This window comes from Cucurbita pepo, chromosome 1, assembly GCF_057944985.1.
Source record: "Cucurbita pepo subsp. pepo isolate OVF chromosome 1, ASM5794498v1, whole genome shotgun sequence".
NCBI classification, from domain to species: Eukaryota; Viridiplantae; Streptophyta; class Magnoliopsida; order Cucurbitales; family Cucurbitaceae; genus Cucurbita; species Cucurbita pepo.
This window is the reverse complement of record NC_141798.1, coordinates 18,017,712-18,041,315: the sequence shown is the minus strand read 5'-3', so window position 1 is coordinate 18,041,315 and position 23,604 is coordinate 18,017,712. Positions and strand designations below refer to the sequence as shown.

At 35.2% G+C, this 23,604-nt stretch overlaps 3 protein-coding genes and 1 long non-coding RNA gene across 12 annotated transcripts; 2 read left to right on the top strand and 2 right to left on the bottom strand.

The window, feature by feature from the left end:
- The first annotated feature begins 4,436 nt into the window (after nucleotides 1-4,436).
- LOC111779844 (bidirectional sugar transporter SWEET1) lies at nucleotides 4,437-6,918 on the top strand. The gene is made up of 6 exons (XM_023660019.2): nucleotides 4,437-4,598; nucleotides 4,681-4,717; nucleotides 4,839-4,934; nucleotides 5,006-5,285; nucleotides 5,477-5,596; nucleotides 6,352-6,918. Exons 1-6 carry the CDS (start codon nucleotides 4,565-4,567, stop codon nucleotides 6,538-6,540), a joined length of 756 nt encoding a protein of 251 aa, XP_023515787.2. The 5' UTR covers nucleotides 4,437-4,564; the 3' UTR covers nucleotides 6,541-6,918.
- Nucleotides 6,919-9,275: 2,357 nt separating this feature from the next.
- On the bottom strand, nucleotides 9,276-9,965 carry LOC147794916 (uncharacterized). Its single transcript, XR_015412122.1, has 3 exons — nucleotides 9,826-9,965; nucleotides 9,700-9,753; nucleotides 9,276-9,547 (listed from the first exon to the last, which is right to left on the bottom strand). It is a non-coding gene; the product is annotated as an uncharacterized LOC147794916 (long non-coding RNA).
- Nucleotides 9,966-13,988: 4,023 nt separating this feature from the next.
- On the top strand, nucleotides 13,989-21,765 carry LOC111788693 (transcriptional corepressor SEUSS). Of its 9 annotated transcripts, XM_023669153.2 has the most exons (12): nucleotides 13,990-14,343; nucleotides 14,909-14,967; nucleotides 15,123-15,339; nucleotides 15,505-16,241; nucleotides 16,316-16,435; nucleotides 16,649-16,697; nucleotides 16,864-17,078; nucleotides 17,214-17,282; nucleotides 17,455-17,552; nucleotides 18,241-18,334; nucleotides 19,444-19,513; nucleotides 20,474-21,765. In XM_023669153.2, exons 3-12 carry the CDS (start codon nucleotides 15,168-15,170, stop codon nucleotides 21,445-21,447), a joined length of 2,598 nt encoding a protein of 865 aa, XP_023524921.2. In that variant the 5' UTR covers nucleotides 13,990-14,343; nucleotides 14,909-14,967; nucleotides 15,123-15,167; the 3' UTR covers nucleotides 21,448-21,765. The 9 variants fall into 9 exon arrangements, with proteins under 9 accessions (XP_086980859.1, XP_086980864.1, XP_086980854.1 ...); XM_087124733.1 differs by having other exon boundaries at nucleotides 13,989-14,295; nucleotides 15,123-16,241; XM_087124738.1 differs by having other exon boundaries at nucleotides 13,989-14,330; nucleotides 15,127-16,241.
- A 437-nt stretch (nucleotides 21,766-22,202) lies between these two features.
- LOC111788711 (uncharacterized) lies at nucleotides 22,203-23,103 on the bottom strand. The gene is made up of 2 exons (XM_023669164.2): nucleotides 22,782-23,103; nucleotides 22,203-22,662 (listed from the first exon to the last, which is right to left on the bottom strand). The coding sequence occupies exons 1-2, from the start codon at nucleotides 23,020-23,022 to the stop codon at nucleotides 22,343-22,345; spliced, it is 561 nt and encodes a 186-aa protein (XP_023524932.2). The 5' UTR covers nucleotides 23,023-23,103; the 3' UTR covers nucleotides 22,203-22,342.
- Nucleotides 23,104-23,604: the final 501 nt, after the last annotated feature.

The window sequence follows — 23,604 nt, the reverse complement described above, 5'->3', positions numbered from 1 at the left end:
AAACTGGTGAGCTACTACCCCTTTTTCTGCCTAAGAACTCGTGCCTTTATGGACCTTTTCAGTATAGTCTTTCCCATTTACTCTTTGAACGTTACAAAACAACACACTACACAGGCATCCAATTCCTATCTATGTTCTTCAGTTTTTTATTTTTACCATCTAGCACTGTAATCAGGCTAGCTTTCTGCAAAAGAAAACCATTTTTGTAATGAAGTTGGATCGGTAGAAAGTTAGAATCTAATCCGTCGAATAGATTTCCGATAAAAACCCAATAAATAGTGTAGTCTTTACCTTTAAAAGGTATTTGAATTATGAGATCCCACATCAGTTGGAGAGGAGAACGAAGCATTCCTTATAAGGGTGTGAAAATCTCTCCCTAGTAGATGCGTTTCAAAACCGTGAGGTTAAAAGCGATAAATAACGGGCCAAAGCAGACAATCTTTGCTATTTGTGGGTTTGGGCGGTTACAAATGGTATTAGAGCCAGACACCGGACGGTGTACCAGCAAGGACGCTTGCCTCCAACGGGAGTGGATTGTGAGATCTCACATCGGTTGGAGAGGGGAATGACACATTCCTTATAAGGGTATGTAAACTTTTCCTTAGTAGACGTGTTTTAAAACCGTGAGGCTGACGACGATACGTAATAGGCCAAAGCAGACAATATCTACTAGCGGTGAACTTTGACTGTTACAAATGGTATCAGAGCTAGACACCGGGTGGTGTGCCAATGAGGACGCAAGACCTCAGGGGGGTTGGATTGTAAGATTCCATATCGGTTGGAGAGGAGAACGAAACATTCCTTATAAAGGTGTGGAAACCTCTCCCAAGCAGACACGTTTGCTAGCGGTGGACTTGAACTGGTACATGAACATTACGCGACAGTTAGCTATCATGTACTCAAACTAAACACGAAACTTAACACGAAATTCTAACTTAAGAACGAATTAATTCAACATTTTTTTATTAAAAAGAAACAAAGTTGGTTTTGTTTCAGTTGTCTTTTACTGCAAAAAGAACAGGAAAGTTTTAGAACTCAAAAAAAGACTAGGTGCGTTGAAGAGACCAAAAGTGGATACAAACACAGAATTCTAGCATTTGAAGAAGATCATAAATAACGTGGAATGCAAATTCAAGCAAGTTTTGGGAACTTGTTCATTGTTTATCCCTTTCTTAATGCACACTCTTTACCTGTTTCTTAGGCCACCCACCCTTATTACATTAATGATACTCAATTAAGATAATGAAGGGAGTATGAACAGGAAATGGATATCATCTTCAACATGTTTGGCTTATTGTTTTAATACCACTTGAATTCATGTGATATCGAGTTTGTGCAACACCATGTTTGAATAGTGTAACGATTTTGTAAACTCAAGTTTACGTGACATGTTTTTAGTTCGTAGATTTTGTAACATGACACTGTATTCTAAAGTGATCAAAGACGAAGAGGATTCCCTCTTGCATTAGAATAGGCACGTATAGTTTGGGTAGATTTTTAGGGCGAAAGACACATATAGAACTAAATTGATTTGATTTAGTTGCTTTCACTAAATGGACCGATGTCAATAGTTTTTTTATTTCTTGAGATGTTTCGAAATCCGTCTTATTTTGGTGAAATTATATGGTAATCTATTTAATGAGTTTGACGTCACAAAATAAATTAATTGTATATTGAGAGTCAGCCCACTTTTAGCCGTTCCAACGATTATGCCCGTTTTAGCCCTATCGTTCACCCCTACCATCATAATGGAAGGTGGTACTTTTGAACTGATGTGTAACGGATCAAAGTGACCATTAGTCGGACTGATCTGTGATTGGTCAAGCCGAGCGAGAGGACACGTACCTCCTCCATATTCCTTAAATGGGCAAGACTCGGATACTGCATGCGAGAAGTATACTAGTTTACTGAACAACGACTTAGATCGTCGATTTGAGATAAAATGAAATAAGTAAGATCAACTCAATTATTGAGCTATTTAGGATTGTTAGGTATATAATTAACTAGAACTGTGTTTTTGGTCGTACCTTTCTATAATAGCCCAATGTCACCGCTAGTAGATATTATCCACTTTAACCCATTACGTATCATCGTCAGTCTCATGGTTTTAAAATGTCTTTATTAGGGAGAGGTTTCCACACCCTTATAAGAAATGTTTCGTCCCCTCTCCAACCGATGTGGGATCTCACAATCTACCCTCATTGGGAGACCAGCATCCTCATTAACACACTGCCCGGTGTTTGGCTCTAATACCATTTGTAACAGTCCAAGCCCACCACTAGCAGATATTGTCCGCTTTGGCTCATTACATATCGCCGCCTACTAGGGAGAGGTTTTCACACCCTTATAAGAAATGTTTCGTTCCCCTCTCTAACCGATGTGAGATCTTACACTTTCAATTCACAAACTTATCGTGCTTATTGGGTGATATAGAAATCATTGTGATACGAGAGTGCTATAACTTTATTATAGAAATCATTGTGATAATGAAGGGAAATATGCATTGATGAGTCGACCATTTTCGTCTTTCTCTAGGTCAATCTCAAACCTTGGTTGACACTCGTGGTGGCCGACCTCATGAACTCGACTAACACTCTTCACATACCCTTCTCCACTTTGGACGTTTACTAAGATATCCTAAACTTTTTTTTACACGTGAATAGAAATACTAATAAACGATTCCTCAAACTATATTATTGGTACCAAACTTTACTATTTGAATTGAAATCATGATTCAATTTTTGTTCGAGTTTTTGTTAGTGGAAAAGAGAGTGGTAGAAGTGTCACTCCATATATAGAAATGAATCTAATGGCACATGTTTACATAGTGAAACATCAAACATTTGGCCAAACACAACATCCAAATTCCACTAATTCAATTTTCGTAAATTTCTTAGGTCGTCCTTATTGGCTAACTTCAAAACCTGCACCAAATCTCCGTTGATATCGATGAAAATGTCGAGATCTCAATTAAAAAAAAAAAAAATCTTATAATGTTAAGAAGGGTGTCGGGAGAAGCTCACCAGACCCTTTTTAACGTGTGTCGTGAGCATCTCATTATAATGAGCCTCTCTTGACGTTGTTACACGGGTGTCGTGTGTCCGGAGAGGCTCATTAAAATTGCTAAATTAATTAGTTAATAGTTAATTATATTTACATGAGTTTAAAGTTAATTTCTTCATCGAATTAAAAAAAAAATTAAGGCGGTAATTAGAAATTAAGACGTAAATAGGAAGTGGGCCCCACATGCACAAATTTTCATGTCTGCTCTCACGTTACGTTACCCCTAACATTGTCGTGTGTAGCTGTGACACTGGAAAAAGAATTTTTGGTGACGTAAGCGTCGGAAAATGATAAATATTCATATTTTATTAATTACAAATAAAACCTTCAACTACTTCACATGCAAATAATGTTATTTTTTTCTATTATTCTTTTTTAATTAAATAAAACTTTATATTCTCTTTAAATTATTTTTTATTTTTTAATTAAATAAGAATGATTATTGAGTCTTTTATATTATTATTCTTTTATCGTCGTCGTAAATTACAAAATCATAATATATGATACCGAATAATGGAAATATACATGAATGAATCATGATTACAGCTGAATAAGAACAATTATGAGGATAAGATATTACTTATACCAACAAAGTATATATATCTCGATCACAGTAACTCAAAAATTTACATTATTTTGTTGAAAAGCTCATGTTGTCGTTCGACATTTGAGAATTCTATTGACGGGCATGACTTTGATACCATGTTATGAATCACAGATCTCCATAATGGTATGATTTGTCCACTCATGGTTTTGCTTTGGGCTTCTTGGCCTCGTACCAACGGGAATATGATCATTCCCTAAATTAGCGAATGAGACTCCATCCCAACCATCCTCAACGAGTTAAATTATATTTAAAATTAAAAAAATCCGCAAAAATATTTCTTTATTCTGTAAATATTTCCAAAACCGACCCATGAAAAATACCTAATTTTTGCCGTAATAATAAAAAAATCATTTAAAATGCACGAGGAACACCATTTTAATAATTTCACGTCCAAAATATTTATATTTTTATTGTTTAATAATTAAATACCTGAATTTTAATATAATAAATATCTTTCAAATATTCGTTAAACTCTAATTTTTATCTTTTTAATTTTTTTTTTTTTATTATTTTTTAAAAATTGGACTAAAAATGATAATGTTTTATAAGAAAATATTATGTAATTTAATTAAATGGTTAAAAGCAATTAAAAAGTTTTTAAAAACAACAAAGAACACTCACATTGTTCTTGTTTGCTTGTAGCAAGTGTAGAAGCAACTGAGTAAGTGGATAAGAATAAAACCAATTACTGTCAGTAATTATTTTTTTTTACTGAAAATTTACTTATCCATCCGGCATCCATTTCTCTCCCTATTTAAACTCCTTCATCTTCCTCTCTACGCCGCCCTTCTCTTCCGGCGCTCCTCCTCCTCCTCCTCTACGCCGCCCTTCTCTTTCCGGCGTTCTTCATTTCCTACTCCTTCTGTTCTTTTTCACCTTAACCAGATCGACGAAATGGACATTCTCTTCTTCTTCTTCGGTGCTCTCGGTTCGTTTATTCACCGTTTTTTTATTTCCGAGTTTGTTGATCTATTCAGCGTTTTCAATTTACTTTTTGTTTCGGTTTGCAGGAAACGCGACTGCTCTGTTTCTGTTCTTATCGCCAATGTATGTACAATAAGCCTCTGTTTCTCTGTTTTTTTGTTCTTGCATGTTCTTGGCTGCGATTTCCTCTTCCGATTTTCTGTTTCTTAACCTAATCGGCTCTGGATTTGACTCGATTTCTTAGAATTACTTTCAAGAGAATCATCAAAAGCAAATCGACTGAGCAATTCTCCGGCATTCCCTATGTTATGACGATGCTTAATTGTCTTCTTTCCGCTTGGTACTCTTTCAGATTTCAAATTCCGAACTCTCTCTGTTTTGAACGAATCTGATTTTTGAAAAATGATGAAGGTACGGCCTGCCGTTTGTGTCGCCACACAATATACTGGTTACGTCGATCAACGGAACAGGAGCGGTGATAGAGATCGTGTACGTTTTGATCTTCATATTCTACGTTTCGAAGAAAGAGAAGGCGAAAATGGGAGCGCTGTTTGCGATAGCGATAGGCGCGTTCGTGAGCGTTGCGTTGGTGTCGGTTTTTGCTTTGCACGGCAAAAACCGTAAGGTGTTCTGTGGTTTGGTTGCTTTGGTATTTTCAATCATTATGTACGGCTCGCCACTATCCATAATGGTAAGTCAATTTTTTTTGCAGAACTTCTTTTCTATTTATTGCTTTAAAAGGTTAGAATCTCAAGCGCTTTCTGCTGACGTTTTTTTTTTTACCGAAGGTAATAAATGAATGATGAAATGGTAAAAAATTGGAGTAAAAACATTTTTGAAATAGAAGAAATGCAAATTTGATTTGATGTTTGTGGTGTACAGAGAACAGTGATAAAGACGAAGAGCGTCGAGTTCATGCCATTTTTTCTGTCGCTGTTCGTGTTCTTGTGTGGCACCTGTTGGTTCATATATGGCCTTCTTGGTCACGACCCCTTCCTTGCTGTAAGTATTATTCAACTCCAATAATCTTCTAGATCAATCTGAATTTCTAAGATTAAGTTGATTGTGTTGATGACCAACAATTCTGGTTAAGTTCACAATCCAGCCCTCTGTTCTTTGATTGGTGAGTGTTTTTTTTATTGTTTTTCAACTATTTCTTAAATTTTTTTTACTTATTTATCATACGTTTTATTATTTATTATATATTAATAACTGAAATCTAGCCCAATTTAGATAATAACATGTAACCAACGTTAATTATAAAATTAAATATTTTTAATATTAAAAGAAATAGGGTTGGATTGAATTATAACTCTAGCCATGGCTGAATTTTTGGTTTTTCAATAATTTACTCAACCTAGAGTGAAAAAAATAAAACTAATTCAGTTTGATTTCTATAGTTTGAATTGGGTAGTCCATGTTGGTGTGTTCGGACCATATGAACATTTCTATAGTTTGAATTGTGTAGTCCATGTTGGTCGAGTGTTCGGACCATATGAACACCCTTATTTTCAACTTCATTCTTTTGGCATTTTTGCTTGGTTACAATACCGTAACAATCCATGCATATTACAGCACCATACACTCTCTACCCTCAACGAATATTAGATGCTTATTTGAATCTCTGAGTTCTTGATCGAAAGTATATGTTTATTGGATGCTTATTTGAATCTCGAGTTCTTGATGGAAAGTATATGTTAATTAAGATGCGGGAAAAGGTGGTTTGTTTATAAATGCAATAATTGAGGTGCATGTAGGTGCCAAATGGGTTCGGATGTGGCTTGGGAGCGCTCCAATTGATTCTCTACGTGATCTACCGAGGTCGGCAGCCAAGGCCAGAGAAGAAGCCCACGAGCGATGGATCCAACGTGGAGATGGACCAACAGAAGCCCCAACTAGAGAAGCCACAGGCCACTGCCAAAGTGGGTCGCGATGATCAAGTCTAGGCACTATGTGCTTGTGATGCCCTTCTAAGTTGTCCTACTACTGCGTATTACAGTTTGTGTCAGTATTTTTAAGCTTTCGGTTTTGTTGTGGGTTAAGAATGGACAAGACGACATGTCGATCTGCAATCCGAACAAAATGGTCGGAGAGGAAGACGAACGACATGTCTCATTGAACCATTTCCCCTTATGTATTTCGAACTTCCAAAGTGGTGAGTTCCTCAAGGAATGCCCTCAAAATGGTCATTTTCTTGAATAAGACTATAATAAGTAGAGAATCGAAGAATAATAGAGTTATAGAACAAACGTAATGGACAACAATATATGTATCATATCGAGAAAAATAATAGTAATGGAAACAAGTTTTATGGGTTCGGACAAGACAGTTTCCTTCCGGGACGATTTGTATTTTGTGCTCGTTGTATAAGTGTTCTTATTATTATGAAATTGAAGAGCAAGCCTAATTAAGTTTAGACATTGTGTGAATTTGAAAGATTGAATTGAACATGAATTTTCATGAACATTATCTAAAAAATAAAACTTTGTTTTTTTTTTGTAGGCTCCTAAAAACACTTAGAAACGATGAACTTGATTCATGGTGTAAGTATCTGATAACGTAAGATGCGAGTACATTTTAGTCGCATTTTGCTCAAATCGTATAGAATTTGAAAGACTATTGTGAGATCCCACATTGGTTGGAGAGGGAGACGAAACATTTATTATAAGAGTGTGGAAACCTTTCCATTGTAGACATGTTTTAAAATCGTCAGGATAACAACAATATGTAACGAGGCAAAGCGAATAATATCTGTTAGCGGTGGGCTTAGCTGTTACAAAATGATATAAGCGGACACCAAGTAATGTGCCAGTAAGGACGTTGGTCCCCAAGAAGGTATTTCTTATAAGGGTGTGGAAACCTATTCCTAGTAGACGATTTTAAAACTGTGAAGTTGATGACGATACGTAACACAGAACTAGGCAACCTTCGTTCTCTCATTATCGTTTTTTCATCCATTTTCATCTAATTTCAAATTATTACTTGAAGAACTACCTTTCAAATGAATTTAACTTTGTGTTAAAATATATTAAGAAAATATTAAAGTTAGGTTTAAACTCAAACTAGATAAATCAACTAAATGACAAAAGTTTAGATTTTATCGTTCAAGAACACGACAAAATTGTTTTTCTTTTTGTTGACAAACATACAACTAAAAGCGAGAAATAAAAAAACGCTCAACTGATTAACGGTAAGATCTACTACTATCATTATCATGATACTCTACGACAAAATATATTATTTCCTTTAAATTAAACGACAAAAGTCTAGATTTTATTATCCGACAAGATACGACAAAACGTATCATTGACCGTGAGAATTAAAGAATACATTAAATTAAAAATATTTTGTCAATCGATAACCTTTTAGATTTACTAATATCATTATCACGACACTCCACGACAAAACGTATTATTTCCTTTCAATTAAACGATAAAAGTTTAGATTTTATCATCCGACAAATTTAGTTTCCTTTTTTATTGACAAGCGTACAATTGAGAGCGAGAATTCGGAAAGATATTAAATTAAAATATCTTATCGATGAGTTACCTTTGAGATATATTTATATCATCATCACGACACTCCGCGACAAATTGAGTTATTTTCTTTAAATTAAACGACAAAAGTTTAGATTTTATTGTCCGACCGAGTACGACAAATTTATGTTTTTTTTTTTATTTTGTTGACAAAGAAAATAGAACATTACTAAATTAATTAACCATATTTTGGTCATTTAATTAACTGTCTTTTTAACAAAAAAAAAATTATTAATTAATTAATGAAGTTTTACCATATTTCTTCAATAAAAAAAATGAAGATAATATCATGGTTAATTACAAAATACATACATGCATACATATATTATTATATATATATATATATATATATATATATATATATATATATATATATATATATATATATATATATATAAAATAAATAATATATGTATGCATGTGTGTATTTTGTAATTAACCATGATATTATCTTCACTTTTGAAGATAATATATGTATTTTATATATATATAGAAGGAAAATCAACAAATTTGAAGATATTTTAATATTTATTAGAGTATTTACATTAAAAAAAAAATAAAAAAAATACAAAAATCAAATTCCATAACTAATATCTGTATCCAATAAATTTTTAAATATATTCAATTTTAAGCAAGATTATATTATTTAATAATTATTAAAAATTTAACTCTTAGCTAATGTATTTTTATATTAGTTAAGTTATATGTTTATGTTAAAAATTAATTTAGTATATAAATATTTAGATTTTATAATAATTAATTTTTTTTGTTCATCCAAAAATGATCAGCTAGAAATTTTGTAAAAATTATTAATATTTTAAACAGTTGAGTTTCCATATTTAGATAGCTTTTTTATTTATTAAGAATTATCTGTGGTTTAATTAAATGGAAATACATTTTTAAATATTTAATTACACATAGAATTATTGGAAAATAAATTAAACTTTAAATAAAATTTTGGGTCATCCTTAATTCTTTATATGATTAATTAATATAAATATTTTTGTTTCTTTATTTCATGAATTAATTAAAATTTAAATTATATATTTCACCTACTACAAAAATAACTTAATTAGTAAGATATCAATTTTTTAAAATAAATATTTTTCAGAAGAATTAAAAAAGAATAATGAAGATAACATCAGTACAATAAAGAAGCACAGTTTATTATTAAAAACACGTGCAAGGCACGTGAGAGAGTAGTACATTAAACAAACGCGCAGCAGGAGGAAAAAAAGAAGTAAACGTCTAAGTAACTCCCAAATTCCGCCGGCCGGCCGGCTGTGCTAGGCTACCGGTTTGACATATTTCAGGCAGGAAGCCTCTCCTCCGCCGCCACCGCCGCTGCCGACGTTTCACCGGACGGCGGATTCTGAGTCATAGCTTTTATAGTTTCTGGTCCAGGTTCGGCAGCATCCTATAAACACAAAAAAACAAACTGATGTGTGATGATATTGATGAAAAGCAAGAAAAACATGAAAAATGAATCCTTTTTTATGAAAAATTGAAAAAATGATCGAAAAAAGCAAAAGGGGTTTCTCAAAATGTGTTCTTGGGAGGGGATTTTACAATGGCATCGATGAGGCGCTGTTGTCTGTCTATGGCCTGCATGGAAGCCAATGCCTGCAAGATGGAGAGAAGGTTAGATTACGTGAAATGTAGAGAAAAGGGTTGAGGAATTGAATTTAGGTAGACCATTTGGTATTGCTTCTTGGTAAGGGTCCTGGGCTCGGATGTCAAGGAGAGAGACCTCTCGAGCTTGGCCTGGCCGTTGGTTGCCATATTTGGGTGGGCGGAGGAGGTTGATTCAATGTTCAATGTTCAATGTTCAATGTTCAATGTTGAATGAGGTGGGATGGTGTTGATGGGTGAAAGGGGAGTGGGTATATATAGTGGAGGGGCGGAACAGGGGTCGATGCCAGTGAAGCAATTGGGGACGTGGCAGCCATGATGACAGTGCAGAAAAACTTGCACATTTGCCGCTTTTTCTTTCTACTGTCTCTAATGCAACCGTTTCTCTCCTACTCTTTTATAATTATGCCTTTTTTTTTCCTTACTTTCTTACTTTCTTTTCTTTCCCAAACAACTTGCTTTCTAAGATTAAATTAATTTACATACCTCCATTCATATCCATTTCGTTTTAAATTGTAACCGTCTAAGTCTACCACTAGTATATATTTTGTCAAAGTTTTTATACTTAACAACTGACGTGGGATCGTACACAAGTCACTGTTATCAGAGATTCTCCTCTGTTGTAGTGGCCCAAACCCACCACTGTCTTCCCTTTTCTGTTTTGGGCTTCCTCGAATGGTTTTTCACTTTTATAAAGAATGATTCTTTCTCCTCCCCAACTGGTGTAAGATCGCATAATCCACCTTGTTTTGAGGCTTAGTGTCCTCGCTACCACCTGTTCACTTCTCTAATCGATGTGGGACCCCCCCCAATCCATCCCTTTTTGGTGTTCTTCAGCCTCCTTACTAACACACTGCCTTGTATCACTCCCCTTTGGGTCTTAGCCTCCTTACTGGCACATCATCTTGTGTCCACTCCCTTTTCTCAAGGTTTTCAAAACGTGTATACTAAGACGAGATTTTCACACTCTTACAAAGAATATTTCGTTCTCATCCCAAACCAATACAAAATCTCACATAAATAGACACAAACTTGAAAGTCAGAGACTATATTCGATTCGGTGGTTGGTAGCAGTGAGTTGAATTGGGAGTGAAATTGAAAAAACAAAAGAATGGGTAATTTATTATTTTATTATAATTTGTTGGATATGTGGAGGTGAAGTGAGGGGCTTTCATTAATCTCAGGCCAATTCATTAATTGCTACACTGCGTCTTTTCCTCTTGTTTGTATGTTGCAGCTTTGGAAACGGTTGGCTACTCGCCTTTAATACCCCCTCCTCCCCCCTTTGAACCACAACAAAACCATCACCACTCCATTAGGGTTTCACCCTTTCCTATCGTACCACCACCGAGCGACCGTACCCTCGATCACGTGCCATACCCAAACACATAATCTTATTTTCAAAAATATATCAGGGCCTGAGTGAAACCCAGATAATCTTATTTTCAAAATTATATCAGGGTCTGAGTGATTCTCAATCGTCCAGCTCAAATTCCACTTCAAAACAAGAAAAACGACAATCCCTAGTCAAATCCCTCAAACGTACACTTTTAAACTTACTCAACACATGCTTAACATTCCACACTCACGCTCTTTACGAGACGTAAGTTTTTGTTTTTGTTTTTTTCTCTCAAATGAATTCAGCTCAAATTGGCAACCGGTTAGTATTTCTTTTATCAATTTTATCACTTCTACCCATAGTTTATATTTTTTTGGTTTGGGAACAAAAATGGTTTTGTTTAATCTTGTATTTATTTCATTTTTATTGTTAAAAAATTATTTTTAATAATCATAAATAAATAATTAATATATTCTGAATTACTGGACAAATGACATAACTGCCCTAACTCAAACAGCCTAAAATCCAACACCTAATGTTATCAGGTCACAGCTTCTAACACGTATTTTATGTAAATATTTATTGATCGCAGAAAAAAATAAAATATATACCGTCAGATTTTTAATAGAATATTTATGACAATAAATAAATATAGCGGTTTATATATATACATATACATATATATTCTCTAAGAATAAATTTAATTCTTCAAATTTTGACATAATAAAATAAATAAATAAAATAATGACTACCAATTTTACATCATAATAATAACAATTTTTTAATAATAAATAAAAATGAAAAGATTCCAAACACCCAATTCATTTGGGCTTTTCAGCCCTTTTCTTATTGGGCTTCCGCGTTTTGGGCCTTTCATATATTTAAGCATAAAATCCACATTGAATTATATTATATATAGTATTTAACTTTTATATTTAATTTTGTGGGTATTTTTGATATTTAAGAATTAAAAAATAAAACTAATATTTTGAAATTTAAAGAATAAGAGAATATTTTTAAAAATAATAATAATAAAAAAAAAACGTGTGTTTTTATAATAATTTTCTCCTGATTTGCCGTCTCCTAACATATATATATATATATATATATATATTTAAAAAAAAAAGATAAAAAAATTTATTTTAAAAAAAAATATATGAACGACGTGGCAGAGTGTGTGGCTGGGCGGCGTCCAACGGGGGAGGGGTATAAATGTAAAAAGAAAATAAATAAATAAATAAAATAATGTTGATGTTTTTATTTTTTATTTTTACTCTTTAATTTTTTTATAAACATCTTCCAAATTAAATTATTTTTACACCGCGTAACTAATTAAAACGACGTAGCAATGTATAATGTAAACATTAAAAAAAAAGTAATCTCGACCCTAGAAGTAGTATCGTGATAATGTGTATTTTTATACCGACATTACAAGATTTAAAATTGTTAAAAATGAAAAACAGAAGATCAAAAGTGGCAGTGGGATCTAAAGTCTAGTTGTGATTAATGTTCACAACGTTTATATTTCGTTAGTTTATATTTTTCTTATTTTGAGGTATTAGTTGGTAGTTTGTATTCTATTTAAACGGTGTGAACGTTAATGAAAACTTGTATTTTAGATCCCACTGTGACTTTTGATCCCACCTATGTTTTTCTGTACTTTCAATCTCATTGATGTTTCTCATTCTTAAGATAGTATCAGAGCATCATCCTTAACAAAAATAATTGCCGTGTTTTTTTACGTACTTCTAAATTGAGAAGTATGTTTTCCAACTCATTGTATTTATAAAATAACTATTTCTATAGCTATTAAAAAATATTTATATTTATTATTATTATTTTTTGTAAACAAAAAAAAAAAAAATATATATATTTATTTATTTATTTATTTGTGGCTTTAAATGAAATTAAAATGGAAGGTGTGCAAGCATTAAATTATTTAAAAATTTTGCACACGCAACCAATAACTTTTTATTTCTTTTTTAATATTTTTCAAATACGAAAAAAAAAAAACAAATTAGCGAATAAATAAAGTTAAAATTATGATAAAATAAAATAGTCATTATAGAAATAAAAATAAATAAATAAATAAAGTTTAATAATAAAGGAAAAGTTTTGGTACAAGTAACTATGTATTTTATTTTATTTTATTCGAAATAAAAGCTATTAAATTTTGTAATATACGAAAATTGTTCAATGATTAAGACGTTGATTACTATTTTAAACGTCGATAGTTTAAGTGATTAGTATACTTTTGAATTAAAGAAACGACTTTTGTATCATTCTCAAACAGGTACGATTTGATATTAGAATCGATTGAAAACGAGTGATTCATTTTCCATCCTGTTCTCCATTTATGGTTCTTTTTGAAAAATAATCGTTTATTTTCCAATATAAACTATTAATTTGTTGATTCACGTGTTATTAGAAATTGAGGTTGAACTACTTTTTCGTAAATTATTATTATTTTTTAATCAAATAATTTCACTGTCATCTAAATTATATTAACAAAAATGAGTTTTTTTTTTAATTTTTTGTTTTCTATTTTCTGAATATGTTTTTAGGATTTAATTAAATGTTAATAATAAAAAATTCCTTTAATTTAAAAACATGTAATTTCATATACCATTTTAAAATATAAAAAAAGAATGGCAGTGTTGTAATTTAGGGGAAGTAGAGGGGGAGTTATAGGGACACCGGACCGCAACCTATATAATCCTACCTCACGCGCACCATGGACGGCCACACGTGTTATTTTATGTTATGTTATGTATGTATGTATGTATGTATGTATGGATGCATGTATGCATGTATGCATGAACCATTTGACTTCATTAGGAGCTAGTGAGAGAAAGAGAGAGACGCAGAACAAAGAAAAAGAAAGAATGGAGAAATAATTCAATCCAATCCAATATAATTTTGACGTCCGCAAGGACACAGTCTCTCTCTCTCTCCTTCCTTCTCTCTCTAAGTTGCAGGGCGTGCCCTCTGTGGGAGAATCCCTCCATGAGTTTTCAGAGCGTGCTTCTGAGCTTCATCTGATACTCACCGATATCAATTTCGGGACGAAGAAGGAGAAGAAGAAGAAGACAAGGAAGTAGAAGAAGAAGAGGAGGAGCGACAAGAACAGGAGCTAGAAGACGAGGAAGGAGGAGGAGGAGACGGCGGAGGACGAAGGAAACTCAATTACTGATGTAACTTTGAAGCCTCGACAATTTAGTCAATTTCGGTCTGCTATTGAGGTTCTTTATTTTATATTTTCTCACTTTCAACCAGTACCTTTCTTATTCATTTCCTCTATGCTCTTCCATTTCGACGTGCGAGGTGTTGTGTTGTTTCATGTTTTGGATCGTTGATTTGTCCTTTGATCGACTTGTTTTTTTTTTCTTCTCTCTCTCTCTCTCTCTCTCACTTTTGCCTATTCTCTGCTTTCTTTTCCCTCATATGAGCAGGGATTGCGCAAGAATGTCTTACGGTTTCAGTTTTTCTGCTTGAATCTTTCTTCGGGATTTTTACCATGGGAGTTCATTGTTTGAGCGGTGAACCTGAAGTTTATTGATTGGTTTTTATTTAATTGCTTAGCAGGTTGTTTGTATCATTTTTTTTTTCTGTGGTGTGTGGGGTTTCAGATTTGGATTTCTTCTTGGAGATTTAATTGTTTTTTTTTTCTTTTTTAGAAATTGAAGTTCGTCTCGGGTGCTTTTGATGAAATTATGATTATCGATCAGTGTTCTTGATTTGGTTGTAGTAGTTTCTTTTCTTCTGAATGTTGAATTTAAAATGGATCTGCCATGTTTTTTTTTACAGAGATTCATACGGAACATCCAGGTTCGATCTTCTCGGGAAGACAGTGCGGTTCCATAATGGTCAGAACCAAATGGTGTTCAATCGTTAATTTATCCACTTATATCGCTTCAAAATGATGAACCTGTAGTCCGTAGGGTTGGGTATTGGGAAGAATGCTCTCTGAGCTGAGCTTTGTTTCAGTTTCCCACGTAGGTTAACTGTATTCACTTTGTAGGTAGGCGTCTCTTTGGCGAGTGATTTCAGCTTGTGATTGGGAAAGATGGTAACTACGGGGCCACCTACTCCTATGGGTGGTGGTGCACAGTCTGTTTCACCCTCACTTCTGCGATCTGATTCTGGATTGCTGGGAGTTCAAGGTGGTCTGCTGCCTTCACAGGCTTTTTCTTCACTCGTGTCGCCCCGCAATCAGTTCAATAGTATGAATATGCTTGGTAATATGTCCAATGTGTCATCTCTCCTTAATCAATCATTTGGAAATGGGGCTCCTAATTCTGGACTTCCATGTCCTGGTGGTGTTGACACCGGAGCAGAGCCAGACCCTCTTTCGGGTGTTGGCAATGGAATGAACTTTAATAATCCTTCATCATCTTTTGTAGCATCAAGTATGACAAACCCCGTATCGTCTGTCCAAGGGCAGAATCCACAATTTTCCAACCTTTCTAGCAGCCAGTTGTTATCAGATCAGCAGCAGTCACAACAACTTGAACCCCAGAACTTCCATCTAAGTCATCAGTCTATGGAACAGTTTTCAGCACTTCAGAGCAATCAACAATCACAATTTCAAGCAATTCGAGGGTTGACTGGTGTTGGACCCGTAAAGTTGGAGCCTCAAGTGACCGGCAGTGATCAACATGGACAGCAGCAGCAGCAGCAGCATTTGCAAACATTGAGAAATCTTGGTTCAGTGAAATTAGAATCACAACGACTTCATTCGATGCGAGGTTTGGCACCAGTAAAAATGGAACCCCAACAATCAGACCAGTCATTATTTCTGCAGCAGCAGCAGCAGCAGCATCAGCAGCATCAACAGCATCAGCATTCGCATCAACATCAACATCAACAACAGCAGCAGTTTCTGCATATGTCTAGACAGTCCTCTCAGGCAGCGGCTGCCCAAATTAATTTAATGCACCAACAAAGGCTTTTGCAATTACAACAACAACATCAGCAACAACATCTCTTAAAAAGTATGCCTCCTCAACGGCCACAATTGCAACAACATTTACAACAGCAGAACCTTCCGCAAAGATCTCCCGTAAAACCAGGATATGAACCTGGAATGTGTGCTCGGCGTCTGACGTATTACATGTATCATCAGCAAAACAGACCTGAAGTAGGAACATATTACTTTGAATCTTTTGTCGTGTCCAAGGGGAGGACTATCTGACAAATCTAATTTGTTTGTAGGACAACAACATAGATTTCTGGAGAAAATTTGTTAACGAGTACTTTGCACCTCATGCCAAAAAGAAGTGGTGCGTTTCCATGTATGGAAGTGGGCGACAAACAACTGGAGTTTTTCCTCAGGTCTTCTGCAAGATACACTGCGTCCTTATATTTTTTGGCATCATAGCAGTAGAAATTTGATTGAACTTTTTATGTGGAATAATATGTAATTTTCTTTTTGCTTTAATTTTTTGGCATAATCATTTGAACGTAGATTCTTTGAAAGCTTACTATTTACATGTCCCCATTTCATCGTTGATGCAATAGAAACACCATTTTCTTTGAAATTTTCAGGATGCATGGCATTGTGAAATATGCAAACGCAAGCCTGGGCGTGGCTTTGGTAGGTTCGATTATCATGCCTACTGATTTGAATTTTAAATTGCTGCTGCGTGCTCATTTTTAACGGCATTTGTTGAGCACTTTCATTGATACTTCTTCAAGGTTCTTTTTCGTGGACTTCTGATCTTGATGGAATTTGAATATATATGTTCTTTTTACTATTTCAGAAGCAACTGCTGAAGTTCTTCCCAGGCTTTTTAAGATCAAGTATGAAAGTGGAACTATGGAGGAGCTACTTTATCTTGACATGCCCCGTGAATATCATAATGCTTCTGGTGAGATCGTCCTGGATTATGCAAAAGCAATACAGGAAAGTGTTTTTGAGCAACTTCGCGTTGTTCGGGATGGCCAACTTCGAATTGTTTTTTCTCCAGACCTTAAGGTTGTGCAAAGTATACTTTCCCTCCCTTTTCTGCGTGTCTGCATGTTTGTGGTTGTGCTTTCAACAACTTAGAATATTTTATGACCTGTATGCAATATTCAGTTCTTGATGTTTTTCCATCGTTATTCCTTTCAGATATGTTCATGGGAATTCTGTGCTCGACGCCATGAGGAACTTATTCCGAGGAGATTATTGATACCTCAGGTTTAACTTCATCTTGTTACACATAAAAATTGCCCATATTGCTCCCCCCCCCCCCCCCCCCCCCCAAAAAAAAAAAAAAAAACACTATCCCACATTAATTGACCCGGTTAATCACTATTATAGCCTGTCATCCATCAATTTGTGACTGACAGTTATTAATGTCTTAATGCAGGTTAGTCATCTTGGGGCAGCAGCTCAAAAGTACCAGTCTGCCATTCAAAGCGCATCATCCAATTTATCAACTCCTGAATTGCAAAATAATTGTAACATGTACGTCCTTCTTAACATGTGTGTTTCTTTAGACAAATACTTTGTCTGTTTGCTTCTGCCTGCGTGTAAAATTTTAGTGTGACTTGCTTACTCTTTGATAGCATCCTGAAATATGAATATGTTCCCAGGCCATTCTTTCACTCTCCTGACCTTGGGCTTTTACGTGTTGCTTTTGCAATGAGGGATAGTTTATTGCTAGTGGTTTCCACTAGAATCATGATTTGTTTCTTCTAAATCTATCCATTAGAATCATGATTTGTTTCTTCTAATTCTATAGGGCCTTTGCCTTGTCTTTTCCGTAAACATAATTTTTTTAGTTCATTCCTTGTCAACTACTATAGCCTTGGTGGTTCGTTCTAATTTGCATTGTGATTCTCAAATTATTTTGACCATTCATTCACCGGTGAGAATGGAATTATTTGGCATTCATTCCTTGTTTGTAAAGATTTATATGTAATGAGACATGGTTTTTATATTAGGTAGACCTATAAGATGGACGGCCTTATATAATAGTGTATGTTGTCCTCTTTAGAAGGTTGGACTCTGAGATGTTATATGTAAACTACACCAAGTATTCACGTTCTTATACATGAAGTATATCAATTGGTTCACACCAACTTTACGTGCTTTGTTTTGAAGTTAATTATGTTTTGGAAGTTCATTGAAGCCCTTAATGAATTGCACATAGGTTTGTGGCTTCAGCGCGGCAATTAGCTAAAGCCTTGGAAGTTCCGCTGGTAAATGACTTGGGATATACAAAGAGATATGTACGTTGTCTTCAGGTAATAAATAACTCACATCAATTTGTGGTCATTACGAGTCAAACAAGTCGAAGATGAATATCAATTTTATTTTAATAGACATGGTATTTATTCCATGTCCTTAAAAAATGAGGGTTTGTTGCCTATGAATATAGGTATGGGGTTGACTTTTTATAGTCTTGGGGCATTGAAGATGTTTGACATATAATTAATTTGTTTACCTACCATTATTTGGACTTCATTGTATTTTAGATGGGTAATATTTTTGTAAATATAACTACACTGTAGTTGAATATTATTTACCATGGTGGTTAAGAAGGGCCATGTAATAATAAAGGGCTTAGAGGGAATGAGTTTAAGCCTTGGTAGCCTCCTACTTAAGATGTGATATTCCACGAGTTACCTTGGCAGCGAAATAAAAAAAACATATTGTTGGGTACCTTCTTTTAAATGGTTTGTTTCCTTAGGTTTCTTGATCTTAAACATAATTTCTCATGAGGTTCAACCACGTATTTAAGGTTAAATTTGATAGTTTCACTGGCATTGTGGATTCACCTAGTTAAATCCTAACCTTGTTCTGCAATTCAAATATTGTGCTATGCTCCTGCCTATATAACTCGATATTCCTCTACAGAAGATGAAACTCCCTTACCTTCATCTTATAACCCCAGTAGCCATTTCTTTTTCCACATATCTTAGAAGCCCGTTTTTTTTGCCAGCCTTTTGAAGTCTAAATAATTAAATTCTTAGGTGGATCATGAAGATCACAAGTGCTTTTGGTTTATGTTGGAGTATTATTAAATTTTATTATATTATATGAACTAGTTGCCAATTTGTGATAATATCACATCTGCCTATGAATTTGCAATATTTGTTAAATCTGATTGATTGTGCGATGATGGTTCTGTATTTGAAGTACAGTAGTGGTAGTGTTCAGTTTTGGAATACATTCTTGAATATTTTTCTTTTCATGTTCAATTGTTTATGGCTTATTGAATATAGTGTAACCTATTGATTCACCGATGTGTTTCAGCCATTCATTTCTCTCGCTCTAAAACTGGAGCATTGTTACATGTTTATATTTACTTTTTGACCTTTTCCCCCTTGTGGCTTTTCTTTTGGCTCTTCAGATATCCGAAGTGGTTAATAGCATGAAGGACTTGATTGATTACAGCAAAGAAACAGGGATCGGTCCAATGGGTAAGTAGGATCTTGTTGATGCTATTGTTTTATGAGCTTTTGGCAGCTTTTCAAGGGCAGTTTGGAGGCTGCGTTAATAATCTATTATGTGTGCCGCACGCCACACACAACACTAACAGTTTACTAACTCAAGAAGCATATTTAATTATCCTGGGTTGGCCAAATGATCAATGAAACAATTTGTAAAGCTAGACCTCTTTGAAGTTCTAGGTTCAAAACAATAATACCTATCATTGAATATTAAATACACTGCAGTTTTTGCTGCAAAAGCTACCACAGATGACAAACAGTTTTCTAACGCAAGAAGCATATTTTTGTAGTCTGGGTTGGCTTAATGATCATTGAAACAAGTTGTGAAACTAGACCGCTTTTATGATCATAGGTTCAAAATAATAATGCCTTTCATAGAATATTAAATGCACTATCCAGTTTTTACTGCCAAATTCTTAGGATCAAGTGACCGTCTAGTGGTCCTTCTAGTGTTTTGATTTAAAGTCTGAACCTGCGGTGCTTTATGTTGTGACTTTAGATCGTTGGTCAAATAATTAAGGGGGATAACTTGAGGGTATGATGGAGAATTAAAGGAAGCTTTTGTTGAAGTTATGCAAGGGCTCCTTCATATCTAATTGAGGGAGAGATTTGGAGGGGGACGGATCTGAAGCTTCCTAACCGTAGTTTGTATAGTTTCTGTGGGTTATGTCCTCTGTTTTGCTTCAGAAACAAGATAAACCTAAAAATTTAGAAAAGATTATATGTTTGTTGTTGATATTTATGTGCTATGGATCATTAGCAGATATTTTTTCAACTGTCATCTGATTGTGGTCTCTGTGGCGATCGGATGATCGAATGATCTCACTTCTCTTTAGATCATATATTTTTCTAATTAAGAAATGGTCAATGTGTTAAAAGAACAAGTTCTTCTTTAGATTATTGAATGTATCTTCTTTTATTATCAACCAGATAGTCTAGCCAAGTTTCCTCGGAGGTCTAGTTCGTCATCAGGGCTTACAACACAAGCTCAAGGTTCTGATGAGCAGCAGCAGCAGCAACAACAACAATCATCCATAGCCCAGCGCCCAAATAATAATCAGAGTTTTGTTCAGGCTTCTGCAGTGCAGATTTTAGCTAGCAATGGTGTGACCAGTGTAAATAGCAACGCCAACCAACCTTCGACATCAAACTCAGCAAGCACCATTGTCGGGCTTCTTCACCAGAATTCTATGAACTCCAGACAGCAGAACACTATGGCTAAACCTAGTAACTCAAATGGGGGAAGTTCTGTTCAGATTCCGTCCCCGGGTTCATCCAGTACGATTCCACCTACACAACCAAACCCTTCTACATTCCAGCCGCCAACTCCCTCGTCATCCAACAATCCTTCACACCCAACGCATACAGCTTCAAAGAGTTCCAATCAGATGAGTACTGCTAATTCTCCGGCAAACATCTCTATGCAACAATCTGCTTTATCTGGGGATGCTGATCCTAGTGATACACAGTCCTCCGTACAAAAGATCTTACAAGAGATGATGATGAACAATCAAATGAATGGCTCGTCTAGTCTGGTTGGCATGGGTTCGGTGGTCAATGATATGAAAAATGTGAATGGGATCTTACCTACAGGCAATACAGGTGTCAACAATGGGGGAAATTGTATAGGGGGAAACGGAACAACAACCAACGGTGGCTCGGGCATGGGAGGAGGTGGATATGGATCAATGGGGAGTGGGCTTGGGCAGCCTGCCATGGTTAATGGAATGAGAAATGCAATGGGAAACAACTCCATTATGAACAGACGAATAGGAATGGCGTCGCTCGCTCTAGAACAAAGCATGAATGGTCAACAGCAAGATTTGGGAAACCACCTTCTAAGCGGACTCGGAGCTGTAAACAGCTTAAGTAATCTCCAATACGACTGGAAGCCATTCCCATGAAGAAAAACAAGCTATATATACGAATCGACATACAGCGATTGGTGCCTTGATGATCTCAGCTGCTGCTTCTGCAGCATTCATTCCAATTGTGAGAGTTTGTTGCCGATGGCCCTGCAAGAGAAAGGCAGGCACAGAATGGCAAACACAGGTGCGGGACATAATGATTCACACTTTGTACCAATATATATGCTTTTATATTATACGAAAAAGGAAAGTCTGATGGCTGGGGATGGTGAATAGGGGCAGGTTTTCTGTGATTTCTCAAATGTAATCTGTCTATTTCTATAGTTTTCCCACTAATATATCCTTCTTTTTTTATTATTAGTTTTCATCATTTAATTTCTTCATAGCATTTTGGGTTTTGTTATGATTCTTCAAGGATTTTGTTCATTTGAAAGAAATCCAAAAATGGGTTGCCTGAGTTGAGTGGCCAAGTGAAGGAAAGCTTCAATTTAGGTAATGAATTGTTATGCTTTTTCAAGTTATTTTCAATGAATTTTGTAGAATTATAACACATTCTTTTAGTTTAAGAGATAAATAAACAAAATTTTAACTTGAATTTGATCATTGATGATTATTAGAGAAAATTTCATCAATTTTCTTTTAGCTACAGCAGCTTTTTGTCCATGAATCACTTTATATAAACTTGAACTTGGTCACAAATTCTTCTCAATTCTATAAACAGGTAATAGATTTCCGCCAAGAATGAAAAAAATGGGCACAAAAGTTTCAAATTCACAAACTCAAACAGAGAATTAAAGAAGAGATTCTTGATGAAACGATTATGAGTTTTCCAATTTTTACACAACATGATGATGATATTCATATACAAGATGAACAACAAGAAGAAGAGGAAGAAGAAGATTCGAAAACCATCTCTAATGAATGGGATTCTTCAAACCTCGAGATACTTATCAATGGAGGCGGACAAGGTGGATTTGGGTACAGCCCCAATGACGCCCTCTCTCTTCTGTCCATTCTTGAAGAACAGAACTGTGGGAATGCTTCTAATCCCATATTTCGAGGCTACATTTGGGCTGGCGTCTGTATTGAGCTTCAAACACACGATTTTCCCTGCATAATCCTGCGCCAATTCCCTAATCACTGGCTCAATCATCTTGCACGGTCCACACCACGGCGCCCAAAATTCCACCAGCACCGTCTTTTCACTCTCCACCACCAACTCATTCCAGCTCGACTCTGTAACCTCCTTCACTGCAATTTACGAGAAAAACAGAGTCGAATTTCTAAACCCTAGAAGGCGGAGAAACGAGATTGTTTGATTGTGTAAAACAAAAATTGTTATACCGAGAAGATTAGATCGGGTGACTAACCGTCGTCAACGGCGCCGCGAGCTTTACAGGTGACGGAGCGGGATTTGCCGAAAGTGGAGACGGAGGTGGAAGGAGAGAAGGACTTGAATCGCGCCGTGGAAGTGGGGAATTTGTTGAGGCGTTGAAGGGAGAGAGTTGGCTTTTGGTGGAAAGTGGAAGAGAATGGGTGAGATTTGGGGATGGAAGTGGTGCCATACATGGCGGCGGCGGTGCTCAGTTGTATACAGTTGTCGAGCGCCATTGGTGATGGATAAAGCTTTTAGGGCAACAGGGCAGCTGTTATGTTCGTTTTGAAGCGATTCTTTTTTTTTTTTTTTTGGGAAGTTTGAAATTAGGGTTTTAAGAAATTTGGAGAAATTAAAAAAAAAAAAAGAAAAAAAAAGAGAGGATATTTTGGGAATGTTTGTGGTGTGAAATGAAGGCACTTGTTAGTAAAATTTGTGGATATAAAGGCACTCTTTGTTTGCTCCACTCAATATTTTCTCGGGTGAATCTCTAGTATTAAATATCTCGGGAAACGAAACATTTATTACAAGTGTCTGGAAAACTCTCACTAGTAATACGCTTTAAAATCGCGAGGCTGACGACTATACGTAACGAGTTAAACTGGACAATATCTACTAGTGGTGAACTTAGGCTATTACACTGAGTTTCTCACTGATCTCGAATCACTGAATCAATGTCTTTTTCTTAATAAACATGTATAAATTTTCCGCTCTCTGATTGAACTTGATAAAGTTGTTGCATTGATCTTTTCTGAGAAACCAAGTCGTTGGGGAATTGAGACATTGATTGGGTTTTCTAGAGTATTAGAACAGGAGGT

Excerpts from the sequence above, each read along its gene's own strand:
- LOC111779844 (XM_023660019.2), top strand. The coding sequence starts at position 4,565 with ATGGACATTCTCTTCTTCTTCTTCGGTGCTCTCG. Across the intron at positions 4,718-4,838 it reads TTTCTGTTCTTATCGCCAAT|AATTACTTTCAAGAGAATCA; the intron begins GTATGTACAATA and ends TCGATTTCTTAG. Across the intron at positions 5,286-5,476 it reads GCTCGCCACTATCCATAATG|AGAACAGTGATAAAGACGAA; the intron begins GTAAGTCAATTT and ends TGTGGTGTACAG.
- LOC111788711 (XM_023669164.2), bottom strand. The coding sequence starts at position 23,022 with ATGGCGCTCGACAACTGTATACAACTGAGCACCGCCGCCGCCATGTAT. Across the intron at positions 22,663-22,781 it reads TCGCGGCGCCGTTGACGACG|TGAAGGAGGTTACAGAGTCG; the intron begins GTTAGTCACCCG and ends CGTAAATTGCAG.
- LOC111788693 (XM_087124733.1), top strand. The coding sequence starts at position 15,168 with ATGGTAACTACGGGGCCACCTACTCCTATGGGTGGTGGTGCACAGTCT. Across the intron at positions 16,242-16,315 it reads ATCAGCAAAACAGACCTGAA|GACAACAACATAGATTTCTG; the intron begins GTAGGAACATAT and ends ATTTGTTTGTAG. Across the intron at positions 16,436-16,648 it reads CAACTGGAGTTTTTCCTCAG|GATGCATGGCATTGTGAAAT; the intron begins GTCTTCTGCAAG and ends TGAAATTTTCAG.